The 21671-nt window shown below is 45.1% G+C and overlaps 2 protein-coding genes across 2 annotated transcripts in view; one reads left to right on the forward strand and one right to left on the reverse strand.

The window, feature by feature from the left end:
* The window catches only part of BORCS5 (BLOC-1 related complex subunit 5), a 714757-nt gene that overhangs the window by 88438 nt on the left and 604648 nt on the right, over nt 1-21671 (reverse strand). The window lies entirely within an intron of this gene.
* Nucleotides 1530-20804, forward strand: MANSC1 (MANSC domain containing 1). Its single transcript, XM_049782907.1, has 6 exons — nt 1530-1647; nt 5667-5981; nt 10692-10832; nt 17040-17109; nt 19651-19747; nt 19843-20804. Exons 2-6 carry the CDS (start codon nt 5717-5719, stop codon nt 20581-20583), a joined length of 1314 nt encoding a protein of 437 aa, XP_049638864.1. The 5' UTR covers nt 1530-1647; nt 5667-5716; the 3' UTR covers nt 20584-20804.

Consider the following 21671-nt stretch of genomic DNA (forward strand, 5'->3'; position numbering starts at 1 on the left):
ACATCTGTCTTTTGTCTTGTCACATTAGAATATTCATTCCAATGGAAAATCATTTTTCCTTTTCTTTGGTAACTAGTTCTCTCAAAGCAAGTTTTCACAATATTATCATATGCAAGGTAAGCTTATCCTCTGGCTAAAACTAGTGGAGTAACTTTCACACAAGGCAACATTATTCAAAGGCATTTTCTGCCAACAGGCTTCCCTATAAGTTTTGTTAAAACTAGTATAACTGGGCCCAGAGAGATAGCACAGCGGCATTTGCCTTGCAAGCAGCTGATCCAGGACCAAAGGTGGTTGGTTCGAATCCCGGTGTCCCACATGGTCCCCCGTGCCTGCCAGGAGCTATTTCTGAGCAGACAGCCAGGAGTAACCCCTGAGCACCGCCGGGTGTGACCCAAAAACCAAAAAAACAAAACAAAAAACAAAACTAGTATAACTGTTGACTGTCATCCACAATTGTAGTGGGTTATAGGTTTGAAAGCCAATGTGCGGGTGCTACCAAAACTAAATCATTTTGGCCACAGTGATAATACTGAAGGGCAAGGCACTTAAGTTTGATTCCCAACATTCCATCTGGTCCCCCAGCACCACCAGAAGTGACACCGAAGAGCTGAGCCAGGAGTAAGCCCTGAGCACTACTGGGTGTGGTCCTAAAATCAAACAAAATCAAACAAACAAACAAAACACCAAAATCACTTGACAAGCCACAATGGTTTATGAATGTGTATTTGGAAGTGCATTTGTGTATTTAGAGATGGGTGTGGATTGAGTAATGACTGAAACTCATACAAATTATGTCTGACGTTTTTCATTCAACAAGCAAATAGGTTTTAATTAAATATTGACAGTACATCATACATCCTAGGTACTATACTAAATATTAGGTATACATTTTAATGTAAATGGTAACTCAGGGTTTTTTTTTTCCTTATTATCCTTGTTAATAAATAAACACCCTTCCTCTGGACTGATCTACATAAAATTTTCTTCGTTTTTAAGTTTGGGGTCAGCTTCTCATTAGGTGGGGTGGTCAGGGGGTCCTCTATCTCTGTGCCCAGGAGTGACCCCGGGAGTCTGGAGTGTCTCGTGTTCTGTGAGATGCTTAATCCCTGTCTTACCTCCTTAATATTTTGTTTTGTTGCTGCACTTGGCTGTGTTCAGTATTTATTTCTGATTTTGATTTCAGAGATCACCCCTAACAGTGTTGGAGGCTTATATGCGGTGCCAGGGAATTATCTGGGATTGCTATGCTCAAGGCAAGAGCCCTACCCACCATCTTTTCTATCTCTTTGGCCCCAGAGGTGCTGGGGGAAGAAGGTCCACACTCAATCAAGGATGCTGCAGGTTTGGAAGCCATGAGGTTATCTGGCATGAACTCAGGGGGATCTTCTGTGTGCTAGGCACATGCTTTGCGTTTGCAATATCTCAAAGGCCCTAAATGAGGAAAGATCAGGGCGTGGAGAGAACTCGAAGTGGCTGGGAAACAGCTCCGGGTTGCAGGGCAGGAAAGCGACTCCCCATCCCCCGCACCGGCCGACCGACGCCCGCGGTGGCGGAAGCAGGAACAAGCCCAGCAACCAGCAGCCCGCAGCCGGACCCGCTCGGAGCTCCGCCACCCCCGGGACCGCGGCTCCCCGGGCCACCCAGGTATGTGCAACCTTCTGATCCCGCCCAGGTTTCTCTTCCCCACCCGGCAGCCCGCCTGCGGAGCCTCCGCCCTACCCGAAGTCCCCAGGATCCCGTGGGACTAAGCCTGGTGCTGCCTGGGTCTTGGTGGCACTTGGGGAGCACCCAGAGAGAGGATCTAGGCAGGCAAGGCGACAGCTGTCACAGTGTCACCGCCCCCATGCAGGCCTCAGAAGAGGCAAGAGTAGTTTGGGGAGCTGCATATATGTTCTTCTTCTCTTCTTCTTCTTCTTCTTCTTCTTCTTCTTCTCTTCTTCTCTTCTTCTTCTTCTTCTCTTCTTCTTCTTCTTCTTCTTCTTCTCTTCTTTTCTTCTTCTTCTTCTTCTTCTTCTTCTTCTTCTCTTCTTCTTCTTCTTCTTCTTCTTCTTCTTCTTCTTCTTCTCTTCTTCTTCTTCTTCTTCTTCTTCTTCTTCTTCTTCTTCTTCTTCTTCTTCTTCTTCTCTTCTTCTTCTTCTTCTTCTTCTTCTCTTCTTCTTTCTTCTTCTCTTCTTCTTCTTCTTCTTCTTCTTCTTCTTCTTCTTCTTCTTTTTCTTCTTCTTCTTCTTCTTCTTCTTCTTCTTCTTTTTACCAAAGTGGATTACAAATAAAGATTTGTAATTTTTGTAATTTTTTAAAAATTTTTGTAATTTCCCTGATCCAATGTTACTATGTACTAAAAAAAATTACTGTGAAAGCACAGTAGTTTTTTGGTTACTCCTAGCTGTCTGCTCAGAAATAGCTCCTGGCAGGCACGGGGGACCATATGGGACATCAGGATTCGAACCAACCATCTTTGGTCCTGGATCGGCTGCTTACAAGGCAAACACTGCTGTGCTATCTCTCCGGGCCCAAATTCCTCTCTTGGTATTGCTTGGGTTGATTGATTTAGGGGACACAGCAGTAGTGCGCAGGGATCATTCCTGGAGGTGCTTTGAGGGACCATATGTTGCATATCCGTGTCGGATATCGAATCCGGGTGGGCTGCATGCCAGGCAATTGCTCTAACCACTGTACTGTCTCAGCCCCCACTGAGTTTGTTCTGGAACCTACTACTAGTTGCCCAGTGCTGTGGCATATGCATGTGTCGTGTGCATTCGCATCCACTAATAGAGGTCGGCCAATTAGGTGAGCTTATGCTTTGAATTAAAGGCATTATTCTCAGAATAAAAGGCTTTCAAACATTTCATACAGCAGGTGTAAGGAATTTAACTAGCAGAAAAACGCAGGTGTTTACCCTCCCTCACACCTGCAGCCTCTTACCACTGTCTACGGGACCTTGGAGATCTAACTAATCCTATATGGGAAGAAACAGTCTGCCTATTGTGATGCAGTTTTTCTCTTTCACTGAACAAACACTTCAGAACTCCCAGGTCCCCCTGAGGAAGAAAAGGAAAGCAGAGCTCCCGCCCTCTAGCTCAGGTTTCTTTGCCCGAGTTTGCAGAAAGACTGTGAAAATTCCTTATCCACCTGGTGTTGTTGATCTTTTGGGTTTGGTTTGGTTTGAGGGCCACAATGACAGTGCTTAGGGCTTACTCCTGGATCTGCACTCAGGGACCACTCCTGGAGAGCTCTCTAGACTATATTCGATTTTGGGGATTGAACCCGGGTCGACTGTGTTCAGAATCACTCTTCAGTTCTTAGGGGACAATATATTGCCAGGGATTTGAGCCAGGGAAACAATGCAAGTGCTTTACTTTCTATATTATCTCTCTGACCCTCCTCTCATTTTATATTCTAGGAGTCTTAGAGTTTTTACATTTTACAATAAGTCTATTATCCATATTTAGTTATCTTTCATTGCAGGGTTAAGATCTGAAGTTAGATTTATTGTTTTATTAGTTGGACTTTTTTTGGCTTTTCTATGGATGCCCACTTGTTCCAGTGCCATTTTTTAGAAGACTCTTTTTTCCATGGAATTGCCTTTACTCCTTTTTTGGGGGGGTGGGGGGGTCACACCCAGCAGTGCTCAGGGGTTCCTCCTGGCTCTACGCTCTGAAATCACTCCTGGCAGGTTCAGGGAACCATATGGGATGCCGGGATTAGAACCACCGACCTTCTGATTACAAGGCAAATGCTTTACCTCCATGCTATCTCTCCGGCCCCAAACTTTTACTCCTTTGTCAGAGAATCTTGTGTGCATCTATTGCTGGTCTTTCTGTTACATCCTGTTGGCCTATTCTTTCACCTATATTACAATCTTGATTATTGTATATAATTTTATAGTAAGGCTAGAGTGTCTAGGAGATGGCTCAAACAGCTGAAGCCTCGGCTTTACATGAAAACCCCATGGATTTGATCCCAGCACCACATGGTCCCCTGAGCACTCGCAGGAATAATCCCTACACACAGAGTAGCTCCCACACACTGCCATGTGTGGGCCCAAAACAAATGAAATGAAACAGGAAACTATTGGAGGGGGTGAAGAGATAGTACAGAGAGTAGGGTGCTTACCTGGCATGCAGATGGCCCTAGTTTGATCCCCAGCACTGCATATGGTCCCTGGAGCACCCCCAGGAGTGATCTCTGAACACAGAGACAAGAATTAACCCTGAGCATTACAGAATATAGCTTTGCTTTATTAAAAAAAAACAAAAAACAAAAAACAGCAGACTGAGGTTATTGGCCTCCTTAAAATAAGATATACATTGCATTAAGAGGGAAAATTTTTTTCAAAAATGATCCATTTACTGGGGCTGGAGAGATAGCATGGAGGTAAGGTGTTTGCCTTTCATGCAGAAGGACGGTGGTTCAAATCCTGGCATCCCATATGGTCGGTCCCCTGTGCCTGCCAGGAGCGATTTCTGAGCATAGAAACAGGAATAACCCCTGAGCGCTGCCGGGTGTAACCCAAAAACCAAAAAAAAAAAAAAAAATCCATTTACAATGGTTACAGAATTAAATTCTTAAGAATTAATTTGTTGTTTTTGTTTTTTCAGGCCACACCTTTTTGATGCTCAGGAGTTACTCCTGGCTACACGCTCAGAAATTGCCCCTGGCTTGGGGGGACCATATGGGACGCCAGGGGATCGAACCATGGTCCTTTCCTTGGCTAGCACTTGCAAGGCAGACACCTTACCTCTAGCGCCACCTCGCCAGCCCCATTTGCTCTTGATCTAAACTCTTTTTGTTTGTTTGTTTGTTTGTTTAGTTCTTTGGGCCACACCCGGCGGTGCTCAGGGGTTACTCCTGGCTGTCTGCTCAGAAATAGCTCCTGGCAGGCACAGGGGACCATATGGGACACTGGGATTTGAACCAACCACCTTTGGTCCTGGATTGGCTGCTTGCAATGCAAATGCTGCTGTGCTATCTCTTCGGGCCCAAGGATTAATTTAAAAATTGAAAACATACATCAGAAAGTTACTCTCACATAGAGAAGACACTGGGTCAGAGAGATAGTATAGGTGTTAAGGCACTGGTCTTGCATGTGCATTCAGTCTCCAGCATCCCAAATGTCACCCCTGATCCCTGCCAGGAGTGATTCCTGAGTGCAGAGTCAGAAGCAAGTCCCAACTACTCCTGAGTATGTCTTCAAAATAACAACAAGTAGGGCCAGAGTGATAGCACAGCAGTAGGGTGTTTGCCTTACATGGAATAGATCCAAAACAGACAGTCGTTCACATCCCAGCATCCCATATGGCCCCCAAGCCTACCAGGAGTGATTTATGAGTACAGAGCCAGGAGTAATCCTTGAGCACCACTGGGTGTGACCCCAAAACCAAGAATAATAATAATAATAGCAACAACAACAACAAATAAACAAACATAAAAGAGGGCACCATTGAACTGGAGTGATGGCACAATGGCTGAGAGTATTTGCCTTGTATTTGGCCAACCTGGGTTTGATCCCAGCATCCTGTTCAGTTCCCCATGCACTGCCATGAATGAACCCTGAGCACAGAACCAGAAATAAGCCTTGAGCATTATCACCAGGTGTGACCCAAAAACAAGACAAGGAGGAAACAAGCAAATCTCACAGTGGGTTCCCTATTTTTATTCTGCAGCGAAATAGTCCAACATCTGCACAATTGTCCAGAAGCAAAACAAGGTGTGGATGAGGATTGTCTTTACCTGTGACCACAAAATGGTACTTCCAATATTACTCAGAGGAGGCTGCAGCCGAACATATACCATTGTCTTGGTTGGTTTCCTAGCTCTGAGGCTTTCCGCCAGCCTGCACTGCCCCACCAAGAGCTTGGAGAATATGGTCATCGACATCCAGTCCTCACTGTCCAGGGGGATCCGGGGCAATGAGCCCACACACACCCCAACGCAACAAGATTGCATCAATTCTTGCTGTTCGGCCAAAAACATCTCAGGTAAGTCATGATCTTGATGTCACCTTTAATCCAGGCATTTTCCCATAACCCCTTCATTTTGGTTTGGTTTTGTTGTCTTGTTTGGGACACGTCTAGTGAGGCTCAGAGGCAACTCCCAGCTCAGAGCTTGCAAATCACTCTCAGAGAGTGCTTTGGAGATCATGTGGTACCAGGGATCAAACTCAGGGCTTCACATTTGCAAAGCTTGTGCTCCTGCCCTTTGAGACATCTCTCAGGCACTGCCCCATCCTGGTTGTCTTAAAGATCAGGGACCCCATACCACCTGGTGCTTTCACAATCTATAGCTGAAATGCTCACACATACCTGGCTGTGTTGGACTTGAGACTATGGCAGAGCTCGTGAGATCAATGGCTAGGAGTGTACTTGAAGCATGTAGGAGGCACCAGGGATCAAACTCAAGACCTTGCTCTCAAAAGGAAATTGCCTTAAGTCACTGAGCTATCCCGCAGCGTCTGAGCATCTTTTTTAGAATATAAGGAACTGGGGTTGGTTGTGACTAAATAGTTCCTATCAGTGATTGTCTATAGGATAAAAAAAAAAAAGGAAAAGGCTGGGGCAAGAGTAATAGCACAGTGGATAGGACATTTGCCTTGCATGCGACTAACCTGGGTTTGATCCCTGGCATCCCTATGGTTCCCCAAGCCTGCCAGGAGTGATTTCTGAACACGGAGCCAGGAGTAACCTCTGAGTACCACCAGATGTAGCCCAAAGACCAAAGCCAAACAAAACCAAAAAATGAGGGCACAAAATTCATGGAGGATTGTTTCACACATATACTCTCCTCTCCCTAAAGCGAAGACACAAAATCTCCCTTCATATGCTTAGTTGCCATCATCATGGGTAATGGAAATATAGAGTGATTTTCTTTTGTATTTCATCTCTGAGAAAATGAGCAATATGTGCCAATTTTGGAAATGAAACCTGACAGAAAATCAGATGACTCAAAGGACTGGCGCTCATTCTTTTTATATCAGAGTCCAGCCAGGTGTATCCTCTGAAATAGAAGATATAAAAGAACAGAAATTAGCATTTGATTGAAGGGAGGTGCTCAAGGCTTCCTCCTGGCTCTGTCCTCAGGATCACTCCTGGCAGCGCTCAGGGAGCCATATGTGGTGCTGGGGATCAAACTAGGACAGGTTATATTCAAGGCAAGGGACATAACTCCTGTACCATCTCTCCAGCCTAGCATTTGATTTTTGTTTTTGTTTTTGGACCATACCCAGCAATGCTCAAGGTTTACTCCTGGCCTGTGCTTCTGGGATCAATCCTGATGAACTCTAGGGACCATATGCAGTGCTGGGGATCAAACCCATTTGGCTGTCTGGAAGGCAAGCACTTCAGCCACTGTACTGTTGTTCAGGACTTAATGTTTGATTTTGAAGTAGCAGACACTCTTCCCTGAAAAGTTAAGTCAGTGTATCACAGGCCACGAGGGACTCACCACATTCAGAACTGAAAGGTGAAGATGAGAATAGCGGGGCGGAGAGATAGCATGGAGATAATGCATTTGCCTTGCATGCAGAAAGTCGGTGGTTCGAATCCCGGCATTCCATATGGTCCCCCGAGTCTGCCAGGAGCGATTTCTGAGCATAGAGCCAGGAGTAACCCCTGAGCATTTCGGGGTGTGACCCAAAAACAAACAAACAAACAAAAAAAGAGAATAGCAAGCTGGAGAGATAGGAATTAAGGCATCCCAGTGACCCAGGTTCAAATCCCCAGTGCCACATATTATCCCAATGCCTGAGGGGATGTCACTCCTGAACACACAGTCAGGAGTAGCTCCTGAACACCTCCAGCTGTGACCAAAAGCCTTTTTTTCCTCCCCCTCCCAGAGAGAGAAAATAGAGAGAGAGAGAAGAAAGAAAGGAGAGAGAAAAGAGAGAGCCCTTTGAAATAATTATAATTTTTTTCAATTTGTGACTCTATAAATGAAAAGGGAAACCTAAGTCTTGAGCTCTCAACCATTACAGGGTCCTGGGTAGGTGTGGGGTGGGGTGTGAATAAATTCCTGATCAATGGACTGAAGAGATATAGCAGTAAGTAGGGTGCTTGCCTTGTGGGTGGCTGACTCAAGATTGATATGGTACCCCATGCTCATTAAAAGTGATCCTCAGTCGGGGCCGGGCGGTGGCGCTGGAGGTAAGGTGCCTGCCTTGCCTGCTAGCCTAGGACAGACCGCGGTTCGATCCCCCGGCGTCCCATATGGTCCCCCAAGAAGCCAGGAGCAACTTCTGAGCGCATAGCCAGGAGTAACCCCTGAGCGTCACAGGGTGTGGCCCAAAAACCAAAAAAAAAAAAACCCTGTGAGTAACCCTGCACACCACTGGATATGACCCCCCAAACAAAAAATAGATAAATAAATTCATGATCAAGCAAAGAATAGGACTTTACCATCACAGCCTAGAGGAAGTAGTGAGGGATAGAAGTGAGGGATGGTCTAGGCTAAGAGGACTTCACTTATTCATAAGCTTATGGAGCAATGTGGTATCTATTAAGGGCCACAGAGAGAGAAAGAGAGCTCAATGGTTTGAGCACATGATTTGCCTCCAGGAGACTTGCCTCCAAGAGACCTGGTTTCTGGTTTTTGGGTCACACCTGGCAGTGCTCAGGGGTTACTCCTGGCTCTATGCTCAGAAATTGCTCCTGGCAGGCTCAGGAGAGCATATGGGATGCTGAGATTTGAACCACCATCCTTCTGCATGCAAGGCAAACACCCTACCTCCATACTATCTCTCCAGCCTCAGGAGATCTGGTTTCTATCCCTGTCAGCATACAGCATGGACTCTGAGCACTACCAGGAGTACCCTTGAGCACCTACTGGGAATAACCTCTGAGCAACCACTAGACCACTGGGTGTATCCCACTGTCTCCCACTCTCTCTTCATTCCCTCATAAAAAGGGCCAACTTAATTGTGAACTGCTAAAGACTGCAAAGTTAGTCTTTTTATGTAGCTATTGGTGGGATCTCAGCAAATGAAAGACCAATTTCTTTCTTTCTTTTTTTTTTTTTTTTTTTGGTTTTTGGGTCACACCTGGCGGTGCTCAGGGGTTACTCCTGGCTGTCTGCTCAGAAATAGCTCCTGGCAGGCACGGGGGACCATATGGGACACCGGGATTCCAACCAACCACCTTTGGTCCTGGATCGGCTGCTTGCAAGGCAAACACCGCTGTGCTATCTCTCCGGGCCCGGAAGACCAATTTCTAAAGAATGACCTGTACTATTAAAAAAAAAAACCCTATTTAAGAAATTGCCCAAATTGAGAGTGTCCTAGTGGCAGGGCCGGAGCGGTGGTGCAAGCGGTAGGGCACGTGCCTTGCACTCACTAACCTAGGATGGACTGTGATTGATACTCTGGCATCCCATATGGTCCCCCAAGCCAGGAACATAGCCAGGAGCAACCCCTGAGCATCACCAGGTGTGGCCCAAACCCCCCCCCCATTTTTTTGCTCAAATTGTCTTCATTCTAATTTTTAATTCAGTGCCTTTATTTATTTATTTATTTATTTATTTTGGCTTTGGTTATTTATTATAACCCCTATCATGCTCAGGGGTAACTCCTGGCAGTGCTTGAGAGACCATATAAATGCCAGGGATCAAACCCAGGTCAGCTGCATGCAAGACATATGGCCTACTCACTGTATTATCACTCCAGCTCCTGGACTCAATATCTTTTCATTGCTTTAAATGACCAAACTAAAGGAAAGGAAATGGTTTGGCATCAGCAGACCAGTCAAAGTCTGTGTGTTGGGTACCAGTACTGATGTTTTTCTGGCCCTGATTCTCTTTAGAAATTGTGTTTCACAGTCTAGTATAGCATATAGTGATGAAAAGGAAAGAAATTGAGTAGAGGAGGAGAAACACAAATATCAAATGATGAGGATCAGGAGCCAAGTGGTCTCAGATGCATTGGTGGTATTTAAAAAGGACGAAACTGGGCCAGAGTGGTAGCACAGTGATAGGGCATTTGCCTTGCATGCGGCTGACCCAAGATGGATGCAGGTTCGATCCCCAGCATCCCATATGGTTCCCTGAGCCAGGGGTGATTTATGAGCATATAGTCAGGAGTAACCCCTGAGTGCTGCCAGGTGTGGCCCAAAAAAAAAAAAAAAAAAAAAAAAAAAAAAAAAAAAACAAAAAAAAAAAAAAAGAAAGGAAGGACAGAAGTAAATATCCAGTCCAAAGGCAACAACAATAAAATCATGAGATCCAAACTTTAACAACTAAAACTTAAAAGGGGCCTGTAGTGCTGGCTAGGCTGGGGACAGGTGATGGTGCTATGGGATGGACTCTGGGAACATGGTTTGGGAGATTGATAGTGGTGGTGGGACTGGCCCTGAAACATTGTATGTCTGAAACCCAACTATGAAGAGCTTTGTAAATCACAATGGTTTCAATAAAATACTTTTTTTTTGGGGGGGGGGGCACACCCAGCGTTGCTCAGGGGTTACTCCTGGCTGTCTGCTCAGAAATAGCTCCTGGCAGGCACGGGGGGGGGGGGGGGACGACGGACCCATATGGGACACTGGAATTCGAACCAATCACCTTTGGTCCTGGATCGGCTGCTTGCAAGTCAAATGCCGCTGTGCTATCTCTCCGGGCCCTCAATAAAATACTTTTATAAAAAAAAAAAAAAAAAAAGAAAAGAAAATCATGTTTCAGAATGATGCTTACGAAACCTTACCTTGCAGGGGACAAAGCCTGTAACTTGATGATCTTCGACACCCGGAAAACCATCTACCAACCCAACTGCTACCTGTTTTTCTGTCCCAGTGAGGAAGCCTGTCCACTAAAGCCAGCAAAGGGACTTATGACTTACAGGATAATTGAAGGTAACAAAATTGCACCCCTTTTTCTCTTGTGATGGTGATAAAGGGAGGATACGGGCTAGAAAAAGTGGTCTCTGCAAGAGTCTCAAGAAAGCTACCCAGAGGGCTCACAAATATAAGAAATACCCTTCCAGGGCCAGAGTGATAACACAGTAGGGCGTTTGCCTTGCATGTGGCTGCCCAGGGCAGACCTGGGTTCGATATCCCATATCAATGTCCCATATAGTCCCCCAAGCCAGGAGTGATTTCTGAGTACAGAGCCAGGAGTAACCCCTGAGCATCACCAGGTGTGGCCCAAAAACCTAAAAAAGAAAAAAGAAATACCCTTCAAAAAAAATTCCAAAAGTTCAGTGTATTGGCCAGGGACATGACTGAAGTGATAGAACACAAACCTTATGTTTTTTATTTGTTTCTGGGCCACGTTCAGTGGTGCTCGGGGCTTACTCCTAACTCTGTATTCAGGGATCATTCCTGATGGGTTTAGGGGACTATATGAGGTGCCATGGATTGAACCTGGATCAGCTGCATTCAAAGTAAGACCCTCTCTGTCATATTATCACTCCAGCCCCCACATGCCTTCTTCTGAGAAACCCTGACTGAGTCTGATCTCTAATACTGGCTACATGCCTTCTCCTGACACATACATACACATAAACTCTATGCAGTATGGGCCGTAGGGGTTCTCAAGCATTACTGGGAGTGACCCCAGTAAATAAAGTTAAGTTTATTAGGGACAGGAGATTAAGGAGTGAAGGCACTTGTCTTGCATGTGGCCAACCCAGTTCAATCCCCAGGACCCCATATAGTCCCCTGAACCCTGTTAGGAGTGATCCCTGAGCACCTTTAGGTGTGACTCAACACTTTCCATACATGAATGAATGAAATGTATGAAATCAAACCTTTTTTTAAATTTGTTTTTGTTTGTTTTGTTTTTTTGCTGTGAAAGACTTGAATGAGGGCATTGAATTTTGCTTTTCTAATGTAAAACATACACAGATCTTTCATGTAAAGAATTTATTTCAGATTTGTTCTCTTTATAGTTGATGCCAGGCCTGGAGTATAACACACTTTTTTTTTTTTTTTTGGTTTTTTGGGTCACACCTAGCAGCGCTCAAGGGCTACTCCCAGAAATCGCCCCTGGCAGGTATGGGGGACCATATGGGATGCCGGGATTTGAACCACTGTCCTTTTGTATGAAAGGCAAACACCTTACCTCCATGCTATCTCTCCGGCTCCACTATAACACACTTTTTGCCTGGGTCACACCTGGGAGTAGTGCGGCTCAACACACGCTTTGTGGTGGCACTGGGACTTCAGATGGCTGAGTTACTGCAAGGATCATGCTCAGTGTTTAGAGAGCAATGCCAGGGGTCAACTTTGTGTCCCTGTGGAAAACCTGTTTGACAGCTCACTAGACCCATATCATCAGGACTGGAATAAGAGTCCAGGTTTCCAGGGTGACTGGGATGAATTCACTGGTTTTATTATCTAAAGCTGGAAAGAAATTAAAGACCCATTGAAGTTATCACGAGCCAAATCTGGATAATGCATTGGAAATAAAATTTATATACCCAGGATATTTTATACAGAACATAGAAGATAAACAACCCAGAAGTTCTTGGTGAGATTTTTAGCTTGATAATATTTCTCTTGGTGTTTGAGCCACACCCACTGTGCTAAGGGATCAGGGGTTGATCTTGGCAGTGCTCAGGGAATCATGTGACATTGGGGATCAAATCTGGGCCACATGTGCAAGGTAGATGTTTTGCCTTTAAGCCTCATTCCCAGCATAATTGGCTTGTTAATTTTTCAAGATTAAATGCTTCCAGTGTCAAGTTTCCTTTAAGTTTTATAAAGCTTTTTTATACTCTTGTTTATTTATTCATATTATTTTTTATATGTTTATTTAAATAAAAACATAATTTTGCTTCTATCTGACAGCACTTTTTTACCCTCTAAAAGGCAAAAATATATACTAGCCATGAAAAAACAATCTTCTTTCTTCAGGAACATAGGCTTTAGGAAAAAAACACAATAAATATAATAAATCAAGAAAAATAGTGACAATTTTTTTTTTTTTTTTTTTTTTTTTTGGTTTTTGGGTCACACCTGGCAGTGCTCAGGGGTTATTCCTGGCTCCAGGCTCAGAAATTGCTCCTGGCAGGCACAGGGGACCATATGGGGCGCCGGGATTCGAACCGATGACCTCCTGCATGAAAGGCAAACGCCTTACCTCCATGCTATCTCTCCGGCCCCAACAAATATTTTTTTTTTTTTGGTTTTTGGGCCACACCCGTTTGACGCTCAGGGGTTACTCCTGGCTATGTGCTCAGAAATCGCCCCTGGCTTGGGGGGACCATATGGGACGCCGGGGGATCGAACCGTGGTCCGTTCCTTGGTAGAGCTTACAAGGCAGACACCTTATCTCTAGCGCCACCTTCCCGGCCCAAATAGTGACAGTTTTATGAAGATAACTAAGCTGAGGCTTTGTAATTAGCCCCTCACCCTCTAAGTTGGGGCTCAGGGAATAAAACCCAGGGCTTCGGGGCCAGAACTATGGTACAAAGCAGTAAGGCATCTGCCTTGCCAGCACTAGCTTAGGATGGACTGCAGTTCCATCCTCCAGCATCCCATAGGGTCCCTCAAGCCAGGAGCAATTTCTGAGTGCATAGCCAGGAGTAACCCCTGAGTGTCAGTGTGTGTGGCCCAAAAAACAAAAAACAGAAAACAAACAAACAAAATCCAAGGACCTCACATATGCAAGGCACCTGTGCTTTGCCATTGTTTCACATACCCACCCACCCATCCTTGGAAACAGCTTTAAGAAGTAGCCCCACAGGAGTTGGAGTGTTAGTCCAGAGGGTATCACTTGCCTTGCATGTAGCTGACCTGGGTTCAATCCCCGGCACTACATTTGGTCTCCCCTGCCCTGCCAGAGTGATCTCTTAAGTGCAGAGCCAGGAGTAAGCTCTGAGTACAGCCGATGTGGCCCAAAATACAAGCAAACCCCCTAAACTAAGATATGAACAATAGGACCCAGGTGTCAGAAGACTGTAGAAAGAACTTCCATGAAGCAGAGGTTCTAATATCCTGCTGCCAAATGATTTGGAATGTTTGAAAACCAACAGTCCACTCCCAGCTGCCTGACTCCAGAACCACTGGAGCAGTAGTGAAGGAGTAAGAATAAGACAGGTGGGGAGGCCACACAGATCTTTGTAAGCCATGGAAGGGGTGTTTTGCACTAAGGCAGTGGGAATTCTGCATCGCTAGCTATGGCTCAGGTGGTCCCCAAGCACCTGGGTGAGATTCCTCCACCCAGTAAAATAAAATAATCAGTAAAGGGGCTGTCGAGACAGTACAGGGGTTAAGGCTCTTCTTGCCTTTCATGTAGTTGATCCTGGTTTGATCCCTGGCAAAGGTTTTCAGAAGTATCATCAGGAATGAGCCCTGAGTACTGCTGGATGTGGCCCCAGCCTCCTAACTCCAAACAATATATATATATATATTTTAAGTGAAAATTTTGAAGCAGTATAAATATCAAGTTGCCAACAAGTTTTTGGGAAGTAAAATAGAATGGATCCACAAGGGAATATACTGAACTAGAGAGATAGAACAATTGGTAGGGCATTTGCCTTGCTTATGGCTGACCTGGGTTTAGTCCCTGCCATTCCATATGGTCCCAGGAGCTTACCACAAATGATTCCTGAATACAGAGCCAAGAGTAACCCCTAAGTATGGTCAGGTGTGACCCAAAAACATAAAACAAAGATATACTGCAAACATTTAAATAAAAATTTAAGGTGCAGGAATAATTTTTTTTTGTTATTTGTTTTTTTGTTTTTGGGCCACACCCAGCTGTGCTCAGGGGTTACTCCTGGCTCTGCGCTCAGAAATCGCTCCTGGTTTGAGGGACCATATGGGATGCCGGGAATCAAACCCAGATTCATCCTGGGTAGGCTGCATGCAAAGGAAATGCCCTACTTCTGTGCTATCTTTCCGGCCCCAGCAGGAATGAAATTAAACTTTAGGAGAAAATACACATTTTTTCAAATATATGAAAAAATTTAACTTTACACAGAAATGTTGATTACTGTTGGAATGTGAAAAGGATTTATAGATAAATTTGTTTTATAATGAAATTTCTCTAGAATGATATATCTCTTCATAATTAAAATACCTCTGTAACATTGTTGATTTTTATAATGCAAGTGTGAAAGAGGCTATCTGTGGTAGAGTCTTTCCAGTAGAAGTGGGAAGAAAACTAATTTGTTTTTTAAATAATTTTTGTTTATTTTTTGTTTTGGGGCCACACCCAGCAGTGCTCAGGGGTTACTCCTGGCTGTCTGCTCAGAAATAGCTCCTGGCAGGTACAGGGGACCATATGGGACGCCGAGATTCAAATCAACCACCTTAGGTCCTAGGTCTGCTGCTTGCAAGGCAAACGCCTATGTGCTATCTCTCCGGCCCCTAAATAATATATTTATTTAAACACCATGATTACAAACATGTTTGTAGTTGGGTTTCAGTCATAAAAAGAACTGATTTGTCATCTGCATACATCTTTGCGCGAAGTGGAACTCGAATCAGATAGTTCCTGAGGCAGCCGGCAGAGGGAGCTCTCGACTCAGAGCAGGCAGGGACACATAAGTACTTGGTGGGACTGGCAACTTCCAATTTTGATTCTTTATATTGTCTGATTGGTGATTACCCTATAAAAATAAGTCCCTCTCCTCCTATTTTGTGGGAAATCAAAAAAGGAAGGCTATCTGTTCCACAGTCTTCCCAGGAAACTCCACTTCCTCTCACTAGTTAATATTTATCAGGCCAGAGAGATAGCATGGAGGTAGAGCCGTTTGCCTTGAATGCAGAGGGACAGTGGTTTGAATCCCGGCATCCCATATGGTCCCCTGAGCCTACCAGGAGCGATTTCTGAGCAAAGAGCCAGGAGTAACCCCTGAGCGCTGCCAGGTGTGACCCAAAAACCAAAAAAATAACTTCTCTCCCTCCCTCCTTCTTTCTCCCTGCCCCCTTACCATTCCTTCCTTCCTTCCTTCCTTCCTTCCTTCCTTCCTTCCTTCCTTCCTTCCTTCCTTCCTTCCTTCCTCATTCCTTCCTTCCTTCTTCCCTTCCTTCCTTCCTTCCTTCCTTCCTCCCTCCCTTCCTCCCCTCTCCCTCTCTCCCTTCCTCCCTCCTCTTTCTTTTTCTTTCTTTCTTTCTTTCTTTCTTTCTTTCTTTCTTTCTTTCTTTCTTTTTCTTTCTTTCTTTCTTTCTTTCTTTCTCTTTCTTTCTTTCTTTCTTTCTTTCTCTTTCTTTCTTTCTTTCTTTCTTTCTTTCTTTCTTCTTTCTTTCTTTTCTTTCTTTCTTTCTTTCTTTCTTTCTTTCTTTCTTTCTTTCTTTCTTTCTTTCTTTCTTTCTTTCTTTCTTTCTTCTTTTTTTGGTTTTTTTTGGGCCACACCCGGTAACGCTCAGGGGTTACTCCTGGCTATGCACTCAGAAGTTGCTCCTGGCTTGGGGGACCATATGGGACACCGGGGATCGAACCGCGGTCCGTCCAAGGCTAGCTTCAGGCAAGGCAGGCACCTTACCTTTAGCGCCACCCCAGCCCGGCCCCCTCTTTCTTTCTTTCTTCTTTCTTTCTTCTTTTTTCTTTCTTTCTTTCTTCTTCTTTTCTTTCTTTCTTTCTTTCTCTTTCTTTTTTCTTTCTTTCTTTCTTTCTTTTCTTTCTTTCTTTCTTTCTTTTCTTTCTTTCTTTCTTTCTTTCTTTCTTTCTTTCTTTCTTCTTCCTTCCTTCCTTCCTTTCTTCTTCCTTCCTTCCTTTCTTCTTCCTTCCTTCCTTCCTTCCTTCCTTCCTTCTTCCCTCCCTCCCTCCCTCCTCCCTCCCCCCTCCCTCCCTCCTTCCTTCCTTCCTTCCTTCCTTCCTTCCTTCCTTCCTTCCTTCCTTCCTTCCTTCCTTCCTTCCTTCCTTCCTTCCTTCCTTCCTTCCTTCCTTCCTGCAACATAGCGTATGTCATTCTCCTCCTTGACACCACCACAAATCAGGAATAACACCTGAGCATCACTGGTGTGGGTACCCCCCTACCCAAACAATAGAGTAAATCAGGAGCCTGGTGTTTAAAGTGTCAGTCCCTCCATCTTTTGTCTAGTGAAGTCACTCTAAAATGTAGCTCCGAGAAGACTTGCAAGCACAGGGCTGACTCCCAGCCTCCTCAGGTCCACTCAGTATGACCCAGAGAAAACACCGCACCCCAATGGCTAACAGCAAGGCTGGAATGAACAGCAGGTATGGTGGAGCCCTGCATGCTTCTAGGACCTTTGCCAAAGGAAATTTAGCAAGAAACAGGGCCAGCTGAGGGCTGGGAATGAGCTCAGTGGTAGATGTAGTTTTTGCTTCTATAAGGCCTGAATTCAGTTCCCACCCCCGAAAACCAAGCTGAAGCCAGGGGCTGGGTAAGATCAAAGAATCAGACAGAGTAGGTTGGAGAACTAGCTTAGTAGACTGGAGCATGCACTTTGCATGCCAGAGTCCCAGGTTTGATCCTGAACACTGACAGGGTGTTCAGCTGACTCCCAAGCCCTGAGCTAAGAGTAGACCCTTAACACCACTGTGTGGCCTTAAAAAGTGAGGGTAGCTGGGGTACATACTTTGCATGTAGGCAGCCTGGGTTCTGTCCCCAGTATCATATGGGTCCCGTAAGCACCGTGAGAAGGGACTCCTAAGTAGTGGCCATGAGTGGTCCCTAAGTACTGCCAGGTTGGGTCCAAACAGAAAGAAGAAAGAACAGATCTGGCCTGTAGTTTGCTTTATTTAGAAGTCGCCTTCTGGGGCCGGAGAGATAGCATGGAGGTAAGGCCTTGCATGCTTTGCATGCAGAGCGATTTCTGAGTGTAGGACCAGGAGTAACCCCTGAGTGCTGCCGGGTTTAACCCAGAAACCAAAAACCAAAAACCAAAAAAAAAAAAAAAAGTCACCTTCTTGGGAAAGAAAGCACCTTCCTTGGCTAGTCTCACAGTAGCATCAGGTCCTGCTTATTCTGCACATGCTTAAACCTTGGCTACAACTTTTTTTTTTTTTTTTTTGGTTTTTGGGCCACACCCGGCAGTGCCCAGGGGTTACTCCTGGCTGTCTACTCAGAAATAGCTCCTGGCAGGCACCGGGGACCATATGGGACACTGGGATTCGAACCAACCACCTTAGGTCCTGGATCGGCTGATTGAAAGGCAAACACCGCTGTGCTATCTCTCCGGGCCTACATCTTTTTTTTTTTAATGAAAGATATTAAGTCCGTTCTTTTAATTTATTTGTCTTGGGGACTACACCTGGTTGTTCTCAGTGCTTATTCTGGGCTCTGCACTCAGAGTTTACTCCTGGCAAGGATCGGGGAACCATATGGGGTTCCAGGGATTGAAATGGGGGTGGCTGCATGTAAAGCAAATGCCCTGCCTACTGTACTATTATTTTTCTGTCCCTCTTTCTTTTTCCTTTTTGGGTCACACTAAGCAGTGCTCAAGGACTGTTCCTGATTCTGCTCAGAAATTACCCCAGGCAGTATGTGGTTGCCAGACGTTCGACCAGTGCTATGGCCTCTGCAACTTCATGCAAGGCATATACTTTTCCTCCTGGACCATCTCTCCAGCTGGAGTCCTGTACATGTTTTTTTTTTTTTGTTTTTTTTGGTTTTTGGGTCACACCTGGCAGCGCTCAGGGGTTACTCCTGGCTCTATGCTCAAAAATCGCTCCTGGCAGGCTCGGGGACCATATAAGATGCCGGGATTTGAACCACCGACCTTCTGATTGCAAGGCAAATGCCTTACCTCCATGCTATCTCTCCGGCCCTCTTTTTTTTTTTTTTTGTTTTTTGGGTCATACCCGGCTCAGTGCTCAGGGGTTACTCCTGACTCTATGCTCAGAAGTCATTCCTGGCAGGCTCAGGGGACCATATGGGATGCCAGGATTCAAACCATGGTCTTTCTGCATGCAAGGCAAACACCTTACCTCCAAGCTATCTCTCCAGCCCCTGTTCTTTTTAAAAATATCTGATCCTGGGCCCAGAGAGATAGCACAGCAGTGTTTGCCTTGCAAGCAGCCGATCCAGGACCAAAGGAGGTTGGTTCGAATCCCGGTGTCCCATATGGTCCCCCGTGCCTGCCAGGAGCTATTTCTGAGCAGACAGCCAGGAGTAACTCCTGAGCACCATGGGGTGTGGCCCAAAAACCAAAAAAAAAAAAAAAAAATCTGATCCTGGGGCCAGAGTGATAGCACAACAGTAGGGCATTTGCCTTACACACACCTGACCCATGACAGACCTCCGTTCAATCCTCAGCATCTCAAATGGTCCCCTGAGCCAGGAGCGATTTCTGAGCGCATAGCCAGGAGTAACCCCTGAGCATTACCGGGTGTGGCCCCAAAACAAACAAACAAACAAACAAAAATATCTGATCTTACCTAGAAATATAGCTATTAATCTCCTGCTGATTCAGTTTTTGGGTGAAATATTTTCTCTGGCAAAATTTCTGCTTCTGTACTATTGAGAAAAGCAGTTTCTTGTCCTGACTTGGGATGCTTGGTTGAGTCCCAAGGGACTTCAGTGCATTGGGGAGACAGACTTGAGGGCCAGCCTATTTACATTCTCCACCCTCTGCTGCCTCTGAGCACCCAAGCCTGTTCTTCTCTCTCTGCATCTCTCTTCCTCGCCCTCCAACCTGGATTTATCACTCTGTCTACTTTCCATTTACCTCAGTTTTCCATGAATACATCCAGAATCATTACTGTGTGACTGCTGACTCAACCAGCTCAATCTCCCTTTTTCTTTTGTGTCTGCAGAGACGCCATCTTCTTTGGCTTGCAACTGAGTTGTCGACGTCCAGCCTACGTTCCAGGAAGTCCCCTCCTCAACCCTGACCCCGAGAGGATCCTTGAAGCCCTCTGAAGACTTAGGGGGATCTACACTGTCTCAGAGATCAGGATCCTCCAGTCACTTAGAGAAGCTACTCAAGATAGGCACAGTCAGCCTAGGATCTGATGGATACACCCATTCCCCCAGGATCTGATGGGGACACTCATTCCCCAACTTCACACTTTTCCTCAGAACAAAAAGCAGCTCCACTGGTGCTTGAAAATGGCACCACACTCTCCTCGCCCACAGCCACAGCTATTCTGAGGTTTCCCATCTCTACCACTCAGCAGCCTGCGGCTTCAGGGACACCTTCTATGACTCAGCCACAGGTGGTGACCAGAGCTAGGCTTGTGACCACAGACCCTCCTGAGTCTCTCACAGGCCTCTTGGCCACTCTTTGGGGAGAATCTGTGACTTCACACTTAGTCAGCACGACCATGATGACCACAACCACAACCACAACTACAGCAATAGCAAAGACAACGACAACAGTTCCATCAACCTCCTCTCAAACAGCCACAGGTTTGAAGGGCACCCCCCAAACAGTGCCCTTTCGAGAAACTTCCAGCTTAACTCTAAAAATAGGTGTATCCCACAAGCCTGTGACTCTTCCTTCATCCAGTCTTGACTCTGCCCTTGTGAACAAAACCACTTCTCAGGAAACTGATCACCAGTTGGCTGCTTTTTTCCTAAACAGGCTCCTATTGGAAAAGTGTCTTCTTATAAGCAGCCTGATCTTTGGGGTTCTCTTCCTGGCCATAGGCCTCTTCCTCATGGGGAGAAAGTTCTTAGAATCCCTCCACCGGAAACGCTATTCAAGACTTGACTACTTGATCAATGGCATCTATGTGGACATCTAAGTGTCTCTGGATGGCTCCAGATTCACTTAGCCCCTAGCACCCAACCACCTAGTTCCAGCTGCCTACTGACTATTATGAGTTCAACTTTTAAAACATTCGGGAAATATGCCAAGTGAGTTCCCCTATCAGTGATCTGCCTCAGGAAAATAGTATGGAAATAAAATCTGCAGAAAACAAAACTCTCTGGACTAATCAAGGTGTATTGCCATTGTAAATTGGAAATGCATCAATTCTTTGCAAAGAAAGATGGTGTGGGCTTTTAGGCTTCGGTTTGTTAACATTCTGGTTCCAGATAAAATCTATTATTTTTGACATTAGTTCTAATAGATTCACTTTCCTTTTTATATGAATTGCAATAAAACTTATTCCAGATGTATTTCTCTTGAATTAAGTATTTGAATAAATCTTTTGTTACTCAATAGTGTTCTTGTAAATGACATATGAAACTGGACAACTTTTCACTTAACCTCACCAGCACAATGATTAAATGATGAAAATATGTATTTTTAGTTAAAATGATACCCTTCCCCCACATTTCCTGTCCATGAGCAAAGAGGTATTTGGGGGAAAATGTAGAGAATATTAAGCCTATGTGAATTGATAAGGCATTCTGATAAGTAGCCAAATCTACTTTGGGTCTGTTCTAGTTAGCTGTTTAGGGCAGGGTGGGGTGGGAGAGTATAATTCCTAAATTTTACGTTAAAAATAGAGAAATGTTTTTAATTTTTTTTGTTTTGTTTTTTGTTTTTTAGGGTCACACCTGGCAGCGCTCAGGGGTTACTCCTGGCCCTGGTTCTGTGCTCAGAAATCACTCCTGGCAGGCTCAGGGGACCATATGGGATGCCGGGATTCAAAACACCGTCCTTCTGCATGAAAGGCAAACGCATTACCTCCATGCTATCTCTCTGGCCCCTTTTTTTGTTTTTGTTTCTTTATTTTTAAATTTTTTTTATAAATCTTTGTCTACACTTGTCTAACATTTGATGTTACCTTTATTTTGCACTTTTTTTTTGTTTTGTTTTTTTGGGTCACACCCAGCAGTGCTCAGGGGTTACTCCTGGCTCTATGCTCAGAAATCGCTCCTGGCA

This window comes from Suncus etruscus, chromosome 11, assembly GCF_024139225.1.
Source record: "Suncus etruscus isolate mSunEtr1 chromosome 11, mSunEtr1.pri.cur, whole genome shotgun sequence".
Lineage (NCBI taxonomy): Eukaryota > Metazoa > Chordata > Mammalia > Eulipotyphla > Soricidae > Suncus > Suncus etruscus.